At 38.6% G+C, this 14,924-nt stretch overlaps 1 protein-coding gene across 1 annotated transcript in view; it reads right to left on the bottom strand.

Moving 5' to 3' along the window:
- LOC120876211 (protein NPAT) overlaps nt 1–14,924 on the bottom strand; it is a 53,686-nt gene that overhangs the window by 37,629 nt on the left and 1,133 nt on the right. The window contains exon 2 of the mRNA XM_040257919.1: nt 4,035–4,153. Coding sequence (XP_040113853.1) covers nt 4,035–4,153 — 119 coding nt within the window. The remainder of the gene's footprint in view (nt 1–4,034; nt 4,154–14,924) is intronic.

Here is a 14,924-nt window from a genome sequence, read left to right on the forward strand (position 1 = left end):
TTATTACATAAGTATTTTATTTTTGTTTGTTGAGTGCTACTGTAGATGATATTTACATAGAAAATCTTAACAGACCCATCACAAGCACGGAAATTGAAACTGTAATCAGAAATCTTCCAGCAAACAAAAGCCCAGTTCCAGACGGATTCACAGCTGACTTCTACCAAAAATTTAGAGAAGAGCTAACACCTATACTACTCAAAATCTTCCAGAAAATTGCAGAGGAAGGTAAATTTTCAAACTCATTCTATGAGGCCACCATCACCCTAATACCAAAACCTGACAAAGATGCCACAAAAAAAGAAAACTACAGGCCAATATCACTGATGAACATAGATGCAAAAATCCTTAACAAAATTCCAGCAATCAGAATCCAACAACACATTAAAAAGATCATACACCATGACCAAGTGGGCTTTATGCCAGGGATGCAAGGATTCTTCAATATCCGCAAATCAATCAATGTAATCCACTACGTTAGCTAATTGAAAAATAAAAGCCATATGATTATCTCAATAAATGCAGAGAAGGCCTTTGACAAAATTCAACATCCATTTATGATAAAAACTCTCCAGAAAGCAGGAATAGAAGGAAAATACCTCAACATAATAAAAGCTATACATGACAAACCCACAGCAAACATTATCCTCAATGGTGAAAAGTTGAAAGCATTTCCCCTAAAGTCAGGAACAAGACAAGGCTGCCCACTTTCACTACTACTATTCAACATAGTTCTGGAAGTTTTGGGCACAGAAATCAGAGCAGAAAAAGAAATAAAAGGAGTCCAAATTGGAAAAGAAGAAGTAAAACCCTCACTGTTTGCAGAGGACATGATCCTCTACATAGAAAACCCTAAAGACTCCACCAGAAAATTACTAGAGCTAATCAATGAATATAGTAAAGTAGCAGGATATAAAATCAACACACAGAAACCCCCTGCATTCCTATACACTAATAATGAGAAAGTAGAAAAAGAAATTAAGGAAACAATTCCATTCACCATTGCAACGAAAAGAATAAAATACTTAGGAATGTATCTACCTAAAAAACTAAAGACCTATATATAGAAAACTATAAAACACTGATGAAAGAAATCAAAGAGGACACTAATAGATGGAGAAATATACCATGTTCATGGATCGGAACAATCAATATAATGAAAATGAGTATACTACCCAAAGCAATCTACAGATTCAACGCAATCCCTATCAAGCTACCAGCAGTATTTTTCACAGAGCTAGAACAAATAATTTCACAATCTGTATGGAAATACAAAAAATCTCGAATAGCCAAAGCAATCTTGAGAAAGAAGAATGGAACTGGAGGAATCAACCTGCCTGACTTCAGGGTCTACTACAAAGCCACAGTCAGTCATCAAGACAGTATGGTACTGGCACAAAGACAGAAATATAGATCAATGGAACAAAACAGAAAGCCCAGAGATAAATCCACACACCTATGGACACCTTATCTTCGACAAAGGAGGCAAGAATATACAATGGATCAAAGACAGTCTCTTTAACAAGTGGTGCTGGGAAAACTGGTCAACCACTTGTAAAAGAATGAAACTAGAACACTCTCTAACACCATACACAAAAATAAACTCAAAATGGATTAAAGATCTAAACATAAGACCAGAAACTATAAAACCCCTAGAGGAGAACATAGGCAAAACACTCTCCGACAAAAATCACAGCAGGATCCTCTATGATCCACCTCCCAGAATACTGGAAATAAAAGCAAAAATAAACAAATGGGATCTAATTAAAATTAAAAGCTTCTGCACAACAAAGGAAACTATAAGCAAGGTGAAAAGACAGCCTTCAGAATGGGAGAAAATAGCAAATGAAGCAACTGACAAACAACTAATCTCAAAAATATACAAGCAACTTATGCAGCTCAATTCCAGAAAAATAAACAACACAATCAAAAAATGGGCGAAAGAACTAACAGACATTTCTCCAAAGAAGACATACGGAGGGCTAACAAACACATGAAAAGATACTCAACATCACTCATTATCAGAGAAATGCAAATCAAAACCACAATGAGGTACCATTTCACATCAGTTAGAATGGCAGCAATCCAAAAGTCTACAAGCAATAAATGCTGGAGAGGGTGTGGAGAAAAGGGAACCCTCTTACACTGTTGGTGGGAATGCAAACTAGTATAGCCACTATGGAGAACAGTGTGGAGAATCCTTAAAAAATTGCAAATAGAACTGCCTTATGACCCAGCAATCCCACTGCTGGGCATACACACTGAGGAAACCAGAATTGAAAGAGACACATGTACCCCCAGTGTTCATCACAGCACTGTTTATAATAGCCAGGATATGGAAACAACCTAGATGTCCATCAGCAGATGAATGGATAAGAAAGCTGTGGTACATACACACAATGGAGTATTACTCAGCCATTAAAAAGAACACATTTCAATCAGTTCAAATGAGGTGAATGAAACTGGAGCCTATTATACAGAGTAAAGTAAGTCAGAAAGAAAAACACCAATACAGTATACTAACACACATATATGGAATTTAGAAAGATGGTAATGATAACCCTGTATGTGAGACAGCAAAAGAGACACAGATGTATAGCACGGACTTTTGGACTCTGAGGGAGAGGGAGAGGGTGGGATGATTTGGGAGAATGGCATTGAAACATGTATATTATCATGTAAGAAATGAATTGCCAGTCTACGTTCAATATAGGATACAGGATGCTTGGGGCTGGTGCATGGGGATGATCCAAAGAGATGATATGGGGTGGGAGGTGGGAGGGGGGTTTAGGATTGGGAACTCATGTACACCCGTGGCTGACTCATGTCAATGTATGGCAAAACCAATACAGTACTGTAAAGCAAAATAAAATTAAAATTAAAATTAAAAAAAAAAAAGAAAAAAAAATTGTTCATTGTAAGTACAAAGAAATATGATGCACTTTTAAACACTTTGTATCCTCTGACCTTGCAAAAACTCTGGCAATTTTATAGGTTGTTTTTTTTTTTAGGTTTCCTCCATAGATGATCATGTTGTCTGTGACAGCCAAAATGAATCTAAGGATCTATGTTTAAAATAAAATGACTAAATGCCATTTCAAATAATCTGGTTCTAGTATATATCCACCATTATCCACCAAACAACGCTCTATTGGTCTAGTGATGTTTAAAACACAGGTGACAAGATATCAAGATATCTGTTTTATACTTTTCTGAAGTAAGCAACTATAGGAAAGCCAGATATAGGAAAGATTGGACTGCTATATAATGTCACAGATCAGGTGGCTTAAATAACAGACATTTATTTCTCATTGTTCTTTCTGAAGGCTGGAAAATCCAAGATCAAGTTGCCAGATGATCTGGTTCCTGGTGAGGACCAAATTCCTGGCCTTATGTTGTGTGTGTGTTCACATGGCCTTTGGTGTGTGGAATCAGAGATTTCTCTTTCACTTTTTAAACCACATCATGAGGGTCCCAACTTCATGACCTAATCTAAACCTTAATACTTTCTAAAGGTCTTACCTCTAAATACCGTGACACTGAGGGATGGGATTTTAATATATGAATTCTGGAGGGATAAAAATATTTATCCCATAACAGGCAATAAACAAGTAAGCCCCAGGACAAACAGTTGTGAAACTAATTAGAAATGAGGGTGTCACTTTAAAATTGATTCTCAAAATCAAAGTTGTAATTCACTTCCCAGCTTTATTTATATGTGTGAAAAGAAGAGCTAGTCTTCTTTGGGTCTTCCCACTTATGCATGAAGACAAACTATCAAATTTCTGCCCATTTTGATTTTTGTTAATGAGCTGATTTTTAACACAATACCAATCAGACTCATATTAATATGTATTTTGTTACCTGAACACTACTGACAAGAGTGTTTCAATACTGACTTACGTAACAAATCGCTGGCCAAAGGCGTTAGTTTCTGCAAAAATCCTATGGTCAATAATGTTTGTTAAGGTGGTGTTTATAGTGTCTTATGTTGGTCAATGATGAAATACTTCCTTAAGGAACAAATCACTCACCAGTAAGCAGGCTGGGATAAAACCTTCATCTGTACAGTGTTCTGCATATTCTTTTAAGTCTGAACTTTCCAAAATAAAAGCCTGGCAGGTAGAAGTAAGGTTCTCCTGTTGTAAGTATCCTAAATGAAAAATAAAATGGAATTCAGTAATGTCAGTAAATTCTGAACTTTTGATTAAAACTGCTGTTTTAAACGCTATAGCAATTTCATATCAGAGATGCAACTTCAGATGAACATTATGGAATTCTGCAGCCTTACCAGAAACACCAAATTGTGCTGAAGTACAAAGCAGAGTTTATAAAATAACTGTTTAAAAGAAAAACACTAGTTAATATGCTATAAAGTCATAATAAATAGAGTATTTAGTATGGTACTGGCATAAAAATAGACCAGGGAACAGAACTGAGTCTAAAAATAATCCCCAGCATATATGGTCAACTAAATTTGACAAGGGAGCCAAGAATACTTAATGGAGAAAAGACCATCTCTTCAATGAATGGTGCTAGGAAAACTGTATATTCACATGTAAAGGAGTGAAACTAGACCCCTATCTTACAACACTCATGAAAAGTAACTTGAAAGGGACTAAAGACTTAAACAGAAGACCTGAAAGCATGAAACTCCTAGAAGAATATAGGAAAAAGCTCCCTGATATGGGTCTTGGCAATGATTTTCTGGATTTGACACCTAATGCACAAGTAACAAAACATAAAATGAACAAGCTGGAATATATCAAATTAAAAAGCTTCTGTACAGCAAAAGAAACCATCAACAAAATGAAAAAACAACCGACAGAATGGGAAAAAATATTTGCATATACCTGATAAGGTATTCATAACCAAAATGAATAAAGAACTCAATACAATTCAAGAGCAAAAAACCAAATTATCCAGTTAAAAAGTGGGTGACAGACCTGAAGAGACATTTCTCCAAAGAAGAAAAGGGAATGGTCAACTGATATGTGAAATGATGCTAAACATCACTAGCCATTAGGAAATACAGATAAAAACCACAATGAGAGAGCATTTCATGCCTTTTATAATGGCCATCATCTAAACAGACTCACTTAATACAATAATCCCCAAGTCCAGTCATGCTGCTGCAAATAGCGTTATTTCATCTTTTTTATGACTGAGTAGCATTCCTCTGTATATATGTACCACCAGTCATCTGTCAGTGGACATTTAGGTTGTTTCCATGTCTTGGCTGTTGTGAATGTGCTGCTATAAACATAAGCGTATGTTATCTTTTTGAATTACCATTTTGTCTGGATATATGCCCAGGAGTAAGGTTTCTAGATCATATGGCAATCCTATTTTTAGTTTTTTGAGGAAACTCCATACTGTTTTCCATAGTGGCTGCACTGACCTACATTTCCACCAACTGTGTAGGAGGGTTCCCTTTTTCCCACACCTTCTCCAGCATTTGTTGTTTGTGAAACTTATTAATAATGGCCATTTTGGCCAGTGTGTGAGAAGGTACTTTATTATAGTTTTGTTATTTCTTAATAATTAGTGTAGCAATGTTGAACATCTTTTCAGTATATGAATGCTCTTATGTCAAGAACACTGTATGTGCTATTGCCTTTGCTAGGGCAGCTTATCTTTTCTTAGCTTGTGTGTGAACGTTAGTCGCTCAGTTGTGTCTGATTCTTTGCAACCCCATGGGCTGCAGCCCATTAGGCTCCTCTGTCCAAGGAATTCTCCAGTCAAGAATAATGGAGTGGGTATTTGTTCCCTTCTCCAGGGATTTTTCACAACCCAGGGATCAAACCCAGGTCTCCTGCATTGCAGGGAAATTTTTTACCATTAGAGCCACCAGGGAAGCTGAAGAGTACTGTAGTGGGTAGCCATTTCCTCATCCAAGAGATCTTTTTGACCCAGGGAATGAACCTAGGTTTCCCTGGCTTCCCTGGTGGCTCAGAGGGTAAAGCGTCTGCCTGCAGTGCGGGAGACCCGGGTTCAGTCCCTGCATCAGGAAAAGCCCCTGGAGAAGGAAACGGCAACCCACTCCAGTACTCTTGCCTGGAAAATTCCATGGACAGAGGAGACTGGTAGGATATAGTCCATGGGGTCCCAAAGAGTCGGACACGACTGAGCAACTTCACTTTCACTTTTCCTTCATTGTAAGGAGACTCTTTACCATCTGAGCCATCAGGGAAACTCCAAAGGGAGAGGCTGGTGTCCTTGTTCTTTTTACTTGCTAAGTGGTGTCGACTCTTTTGCAACCCCATGAACTGTGCATAGGATTTACCAGGCAAGAATACTGGAGTGGGTTGCCATGCCCTCCTCCAGGGGATATTTCTAACTCAGGAATTGAACCCGCAGCTCCTGCTACATCTACTGCACAGCAGGCAAGTCCTTTACAACTGAGCCACTGGGGATGTTCTTTCTTAGCCTAGCTAATTCCAACTCATTCTTCAGGTCTACTGAAGTAATTATCACTTCCTCAGAGAATTTTTTCTTTGAATTCTCTATATACCATACTCCTATACAAGATACTAGATTCCCTTTATAATATATTTATCTCAGTGTTAGTATAATAGTTAATAATTACTAAGTCAATTTTGGGGCTTCCCAGGTGGCAATAATGGTAAAGAACCTGCCTGCCAATCCAGGAGACATAAGAGACACAAGTTCAATCCTTGGGTTGGGAAGATGCCCTGGAGGAGAGCATGGGAGCCTACTCCAGTATTCTTGCCTGGAGAATCTCATGGCCACAGGAGCCTGGCAGGCTACAGTCCACAGTCACACAGTTGGATCAACTAAAGTGACTCAGCATGCATGCACACAAGGCAATTATTACTAAGGTCTTTCCCAACTTTAAAATCATAAAATTTACCTGGAATAGTATCTTTAACCAGGCCCTACCAGTCAAAAAGTTGAGAAGGCCTGCAAAGTTATTATATATGAGCATTAAAAAAAGAAAAGGGTAAGGAAATCGTCCCGTTTTAGGGAGAAGGAAATGGCAACCCACTCTAGTATTTTTGCCTGGAAAATTCCATGGACAGAAGAGCCTGGGGCCCTACAGGCCATGGGGTTGAAAAGAGTCAGACATTACTAAGCCCACACTCATATGCACTGGCTGAGATGCTGGTACCCATTCACCAGTGGCTCAGCGGTAAAGAATCCACTGCATTGCAGGAGACACAGGAGACCAGGGTTTGATCCCTGGGTCGGGAAGATCTCCTGGAGGAAATGGCAACCCACTCCAGTACTCTTGCCTGGAGAATCCCATGGACAGAGGAGCCTGGTGGACTCAGTTCACAGGGTCACAAATAGTCGGACACGACTGAAGTGACCATGCATGCCTGCATGCACCAGTTTGTACTCACTGCTGATCAATCAGTTTTCCAACCTCTTGTTAATTAATGCTATAGAAGAAATAAACATAACAAAGACACTGTCGTTTGGAGTGTGAGAAAACACTTAGAAATCAGAAGAAACCTTTTATTTCAGATACTACAATTTCAATGTTCCCATCACTGAAAATATAAAATCACCTTTGATGTGAAATTAGGTGGATCAATGATGGCTATTTCCCCTTTCTTTCATTTTTCACAAATAAACAATCCAATATAAACCCTTATAAAACTATAGCCAGCTGAAATCAGTTTTTATGATTGGCTTTCTGACAGTCACATTATTTGGAATAAGTTAAAGCTAGTGGAGGTGATGGAATTCCAGTTGAGCTGTTTCAAATCCTGAAAGATGATGCTGTGAAAGTGCTGCACTGAATAGGCCAGCAAATCTGGAAAACTCAGCAGTGGCCACAGGACTAGAAAAGGTCAGTTTTCATTCCAATCCCAAAGAAAGGCAATGCCAAAGAATGCTCAAACTACTGCACAATTGCACTCATCTCACACGCTAGTAAAGTAATGCTCAAAATTCTCCAAGCCAGGCTTCAGCAATACGTGAACCGTGAACTCCCTGATGTTCAAGCTGGGTTTAGAAAAGGCAGAGGAACCAGAGATCAAATTGCCAACATATGCTGGATCATCAAAAAAGCAAGAGAGTTCCAGAAAAATACCTATTTCTGCTTTATTGACTATGCCAAAGCCTTTGACCGTGTGGATCACAATAAACTGTGGAAAATTCTGAAAGAGATGGGAATTCCAGACCACCTGACCTGCCTCTTGAGAAATCTGTATGCAGGTCAGGAAGCAACAGTTAGAACTGGACATGGAACAACAGACTGGTTCCAAATAGGAAAAGGAGTGTGTCAAGGCTGTATATTTGTCACCCTGCTTATTTAACTTCTATGCAGAGGACATCATGAGGAACGCTGGACTGGAAGAAACACAAGCTGGAATCAAGATTGCCGGGAGAAATATCAATAACCTCAGATATGCAGATGACACCACCCTTATGGCAGAAAGTGAAGAGGAGCTAAAAAGCCTCTTGATGAAAGTGAAAGAGGGAAAAAAAAAAGAAAGAAAGTGAAAGAGGAGAGCGAAAAAGTTGGCTTAAAGCTCAACATTCAGAAAACGAAGATCATGGCATCCGGTCCCATCACTTCATGGGAAATAGATGGGGAAACAGTGGAAACAGTGTCAGACTTTATTTTGGGGGGCTCCAAAATCACTGCAGATGGTGACTGCAGACATGAAATTAAAAGACGCTTACTCCTTGGAAGAAAAGTTATGACCAATCTAGATAGTATATTAAAAAGCAGAGACATTACTTTGCCGACTAAGGTCTGTCTAGTCAAGGCTATGGTTTTTCCTGTGGTCATGTATGGATGTGAGAGTTGGACTGTGAAGAAGGCTGAGTGCCGAAGAATTGATGCTTTTGAACTGTGGTGTTTGAGAAGACTCTGGAGAGTCCCTTGGACTACAAGGAGATCCAACCAGTCCATTGTGAAGGAGATTAACCCTGGGATTTCTTTGGGAGTAATGATGCTAAAGCTGAAGCTCTAGTACTCTGGCCACCTCATGCGAAGAGTTGACTCGGAAAAGACTGTGATGCTGGGAGGGATTGGGGGCAGGAGGAGAAGGGAACGACCAAGGATGAGATGGCTGGATGGCTTCACGGACTCGATGGATGTGAGTCTGAGTGAACTCCGGGAGATGGTGATGGACAGGGAGGCCTGGTGTGCTGCGATTCATGGGGTCGCAAAGAGTCGGACACGACTGAGCGACTGAACTGAACTGAAGTCAGCCACCACTAGGATTTCATGAGTTTAGAAGTTAGACCACTAGAGTCCACTATAGAAATTTAGACCACTATAGCCTACAGACCACTAGAGTCATCATGGAAACAGGGCAGTCAGCACTTTTTCTTTATATGCTTCAAAATTTAAATCGAAGAACCCAAACTGTTTCTTTTTATGGTAGAAAGTTTTAGAAGTACTAATCACCCTAGATACACTGGTAATCACTTGGGGCTTGTAATAGGTAATGGCATTAAATCTAATTCCTTAAAGTAGATTTGCTTTTCTCTAGACCAAGTATTCTCAAAAACCGTGACACAGCCCCCAGGGGGTGACACCTGGTAGTGGGGAGGAAAGAGAATGAATAAAATATGTCTTTTATGCATAAATCACAGGTATACATACAACATATAAACAGTCTATTTGTAACTTGGCTTAAAACACAAAATTCAAAAAACTAAGATCATGGCATCTGGTCCCAACACTTCATGGCAAATAGATGGGGAAACAATGGCAAAGGGTGACAGACTTTATTTTCTTGAGCTCCAAAATCACTGCAGATGGTGAGTGCAGCCATGAAATTAAAAGATGCTTACTCATTGGAAGGAAAGTTATGACCAACCCAGATAGCATATTAAAAAGCAGAGACATTTCTTTGCCTACAAAGGTCCACCTAGTCAAAGCTATGGTTTCTCCAATAGTCATGTATGGATATAAGAGTCAGACCATAAAAAAAGCTGAGCGCTAAATTGATGCTTTTGAACTATGGTGTTGGAGAAGACTCTTGAAAGCCCCTTGGACTTCAAGGAGATCAAACCAGTCCATCCTAAAGGAAATTAGTCCTGAATATTCATTGGAAGGACTGATGCTGAAGCTGAAACCCCAATACTTTGGCCAGGTGATGCAAAGAGCTGATTCATTTGAAAAGACCCAGATGCTGGGAAAGATTGAAGGCAGGAGAATGGGACAACAGAGGATGAGATGGTTGCATGGCATCACCAACTTGATGGACTGGGAAGCTTGGTGTGCTGCAGTCCATGGGGTCGCAAAGAGTTGGACACAAATGAGCAACTGAACTGATACTGAATTTCTAACACTAAAATTTCACGCAAGGGGTAATCAGGGAAAATAGCAAAATGAAGTTTGAGAACAGGGCCCAAGACTGAATGTAATGATACACAGTTAACTTTTCTAGAAAATATGGCGGGAATTCCCTGGTGGTCCAGTGGTTAAACTCTTGTGCTTTCACTGATGAGGTCTGGGGTTCAATCCCTGTTTGGGCAACTAAGATCCTGCAAGCAGTGTGGCCAGAAAAAAGAATCACCAAAGCTCAGTCAGTTTTTGGCTTCTCATATTATAGTTTTGTATAGTTTACACTTGAATAAAGGCTGTGTTAAAAAGCTAGAATATCTTTTAACAAGTGTTTAAAAAGCTGAAATGCATCTTTAAATGGCAGTATCTGACACATATGTCTTCTGCTCTTAAAAAAAAAAAGCCCAACTTTGGACTATCTAGAATACCCATTTCAGGCTTGATGTATTCTGGTTTACTTTTGTCCAAAGTTCCAAAATAACATTAAAGTGACAGTTGACTGCTTTATGCTCATTTATTTTTACATTTACATTCCTACAAAAAGCTTATTTATCATCCTTGAGTACCTGATGGTACCAGTTCTCAATCAGAATAATGGGGGAAATTCTGGGTACAAATTATCTGAAATCTAAAATGCTACAATGAGAACACAAAATAGAGACCAATTATCTTTTATTAAAAAAAAAAAAAACAATTACTCTTCAATCAAAATATTTTTTAAATTCCTTTAAAAAATTTAGTTTAAGATAACTACATCTTTTGTATAAACTTACTGACCTATGTTCAAATAGGTAACTTGAATTTTTTTCTTAATATTGTCCTGTTCCTGCTTTTCAGTGGAGGTAATGACAAAATAGACTGAAGGGAAAACATAACTGAAAAAGAAAAGGCAAAATCCAAGCTATATCTAGGGTTTTGAATTTTCGAAATTTGGATGCCAAGAGTCTGCCCTCTCTTATCTCTATTTATAGAGAGGAAAAGATAAATTGCCATGCCCTGCTCCAGGGAATCTTCCCCCGCCAGGCATCAAACCTGCATCTCTTGTCTCCTGCATTGGCAGGCATGTTCTTTATCACTAGCGCCACCTGGGAAGCCCCCAGTAATGAGTGATAAAATAAGACTGAAGGGAAAACATAATTGAAAAGGGAAAGACAAAATTCTAGCAAAATCTAGGGTTTTGAATTTTAGGAACTAGGATGCCAAGATTCTGCCCTCTCTTATTTATAGAGTGGGAAAGATAAAGAGAGATGCATCAGATGAAGAAAGCAAGAGAGAACTAATCCCCTTATCTGAAAATATTTCCTTTACATATTGTAATAGTTTCTTCAAAATATCAGTAGTTTGAGATTCCCCCACCCCCACCACCCCTCCATGTGCCTTGTGGGATTTTAGTTCCCTGCCCAGGGATGGAACTGTGCTCCCTGCATTGGAAGGGTCGAGTCTTAGCTGCTGGACTGCCAGGAAAGTCCTTAAAATCTTAAGACTTAACTTCCAGTGCTTTATATTACTAGATCCACAAATAACAAAGAAAATCTCTCCAAAAGAAGCTATAATCAACAAGGACCGAGAAGATATATATGCAAATAACTGTAATAAAAAGCAAAGGTGGTAAGACAATTAGACTTATTTTATAGGGGCTAGAGAAAATATAAACTGACTTGGGGAATATTATGTACGTTTCAAGGAAGAGATGAGTCCACAAAGCTGATGGAAAGCATATATGGAGCATGTTTGAAGAACATGCCTGGTTTGAATGAAGCACAGAATCTATGATGGAGAACAGTTGGAAAAACAACTGAAAACACAGAAGGGATGAGGATCATAAAATGCTGTAAATGTCATCAATGACATGATTATGAATAAATAATAGAATCTGAATAAGTGACAGATATTATTCAGTCGACAAAGGGGAAGGTCATGATCACAGCTACACCTTTATAAATATTTATTAAATATCTATGTCTTAGTGATACAGTGATGTAAAGGTTAATAGAACCAGTGGCTCTTCAACTTTCACAGGGTATGCCGGTCCTGGTTGTTTGCCTTCAAATCCGCTATTGCTGCTTCCTCTGCTCTGTACTGGAGAACAGGAAACCTGACCCTGCTGCAGACAATTTCCTGGGTTGCATGTCAGCTGGCTTCTGACTGGGTTCAATCAATGGGAAGCACCAGTGGGAGACTGGAGGGCAACTGGGAGCCATGGTTTTTTCCTCCCATTTCCTCTTTGCCCTCATAGAATTTCCTCTACTACTGCTCCCACATCAGACAAGTCTACCTTCTAGTTTTCACATAGTGAAACCAGCCTCTGGGTTTCATCTCTACTTGTCCTGATATCAGAGTGGTTTCCTGCTGTTTACTACCCTCCAGGTTGGCTCATGTAAGCTGCTTGTTTTCTTAGCTTTTCACCAGTGTAACCAATTCCCTCATTAAATTCCTCCATGCTAAATACTCAGATTAGTTTCAGTTTTCCTAAATGGATGCTGACTCATACAGAAAGGAACAAATTTATTTAGGAATCTAAAGAAAGTTCTGGATACTTCACCTATAAAAAATGTCCCACCTGTGCATAAAACTTTACAGATAGTTTGGGGCCTCCCACAACTCTTGAAGCCTGTACATTAATTCTAGAATAAGAATACTGAATGGAGTAGCAGATGGCAACCCACTCCAGTATTCTTGCCTGGAAAATTCCACGGGCAGAGGAACCTGGCAGGCTGTAGTCCATGGGGTCGCAAAGAGTTGGACATGAGTGAGCATGCACAAACAAAGAATACTAAATAGGTCAAAAAGGAAATTTTGGTTTGGGAAGGCAAAGTTCTACAAGTGAATGATGGTGATGGTTACAGAAAAATATGATTGTATTTAATGCCACAGAATTGTAAAAATGGCTACAATGGTTAAATTTTATATTAAAAAAAAAGAGTAAGTAAACACACAGCTACAATAAAACAAAGCAAGAGTATGATACAAGTAATCTACAATGCCACCAGAGCTTGTAAGGACAAAGTACTAACTGTACCAGCTGGAAACAGTTTGAGATTACAATTGACCTGAACCTTAAATACAAGTGTACTAGGAAGAGAGGGAGAAAAACATTGTAGGCAGAGGGAACAAAATACATTAACAAGAGTATATGGAGAAAGTGCAAGTAGTTTGGAATGCCTGGGGCATAGGGCACATGTTGAGAACTTGAGATCAGGCAAGAGACTTGAAGGATCAGGTCCGCAGAATACCCTGTATAACATAAAACCAACACTAGTGGCCCAGAAACAACAAATGGCACTTTGACGTATATTTTTTTACCTGTACAATATTTAAAGAAATTCTAGCAAGGCAATAGCTGGGTATAGCCAGGTAGCAAGGCTATTTAAATGCAGTAGTAGGTACAAAAGTCAGTGCAGTATGTTGAAGAATGAAAGTTAAGGAAGTACAGTAACTAAGGAGAGCTTATTCCTTGAATAAATTTGACTTGTGATAGGGTAACATAGATCATTAGATAAAATAAGAGGTAGGGGTCTAGGAAAGTGTTTTGGTATGTGTGGGTAAGGGTAAAAAACCTAATTATGTAAATTCTAAGGGGGAGAACTCAATTTTTAGCAATTGGCACAGGGCCTGGAACATACTAAGCAACCAAAGATTTGCTGCAAGAACATGATGAACAAAAGGGGCAACAATGAGGACTGAAGGAGTACTGAGAGGGAGGGAGTACTGACAGAAGAAATCATGGGCAAAGAATAAAACTGTTAATTTTTAAGCCACTAAGTTTTGTGATTCATAGGTCTCCGTGGTGACACGATAATGCTAAATGAAAAAAGCAAGAGTGGTGAGATTTGCTTTTTTTGGTAGTATATATTCTTTTGCACAACTTGAAATTTCTGGTAAGTGCAGAACTCTTTCAACTATTAAAACTGGAGGTGTAGTGTGAATACTTTAGGCAGATTTTTGTAACCACAAATAAGATGAATTGCAAGACTATATGAGAAACTATGAAAACAGTCCAAAGGAGAAATGGGACGCATACTGTTAGGACTGGTGGCAATAAAAATGGAATGTGAATGACAAATAAGAATTTTAGGATAAGAAACAATGACTATAATTTTAATCCATTTTTAAAGAAGGAGGAAGTCTAGAATACTCTCACAAGTTTGTTTAAATTATTCCAGTTAGAAAATTGTACTGTTTTCTTAAGGCTAGTGGTTCTTGCCCTCCAGGAAATATACTGGCAATATTTGGACACTTATTCTCACAATTGGGTGAAGGCAAGAACTGCGTCCCTGCTGGCATCTAATGGATAGAAGCCAAGGATGCTGCTAAACATCCCACAAAGCAAACAGGACAGCTACCACAATAAAGTATGTCAGTATTATTGTGAATTTTGTGAAAGTCTACTTTGGATCTGTTTACAAATAAGCCTAATTAATATAAGAATTACAGGATAGACAGCTTTCTTCTTCGATGTAGGTTAACTGTTGATATTGAGTTTTGATAAAGTGGGCAAAAAATTAACCAAACATTAACAATTATGAGTTTAAATTTAAGTGATTATTTTCTCCAAAAACAGATGGTAGAACCACTACCCTCTAAAGTTTCCTGCAAAATGTGCCTGTCAAGAGTCTGTGCATAAAAACTTTTTTCTTTTTTTTGACAA

The sequence above is a fragment of the Oryx dammah genome, unplaced genomic scaffold, assembly GCF_014754425.2.
Source record: "Oryx dammah isolate SB20612 unplaced genomic scaffold, SCBI_Odam_1.1 HiC_scaffold_17, whole genome shotgun sequence".
Taxonomy (NCBI): Eukaryota; Metazoa; Chordata; class Mammalia; order Artiodactyla; family Bovidae; genus Oryx; species Oryx dammah.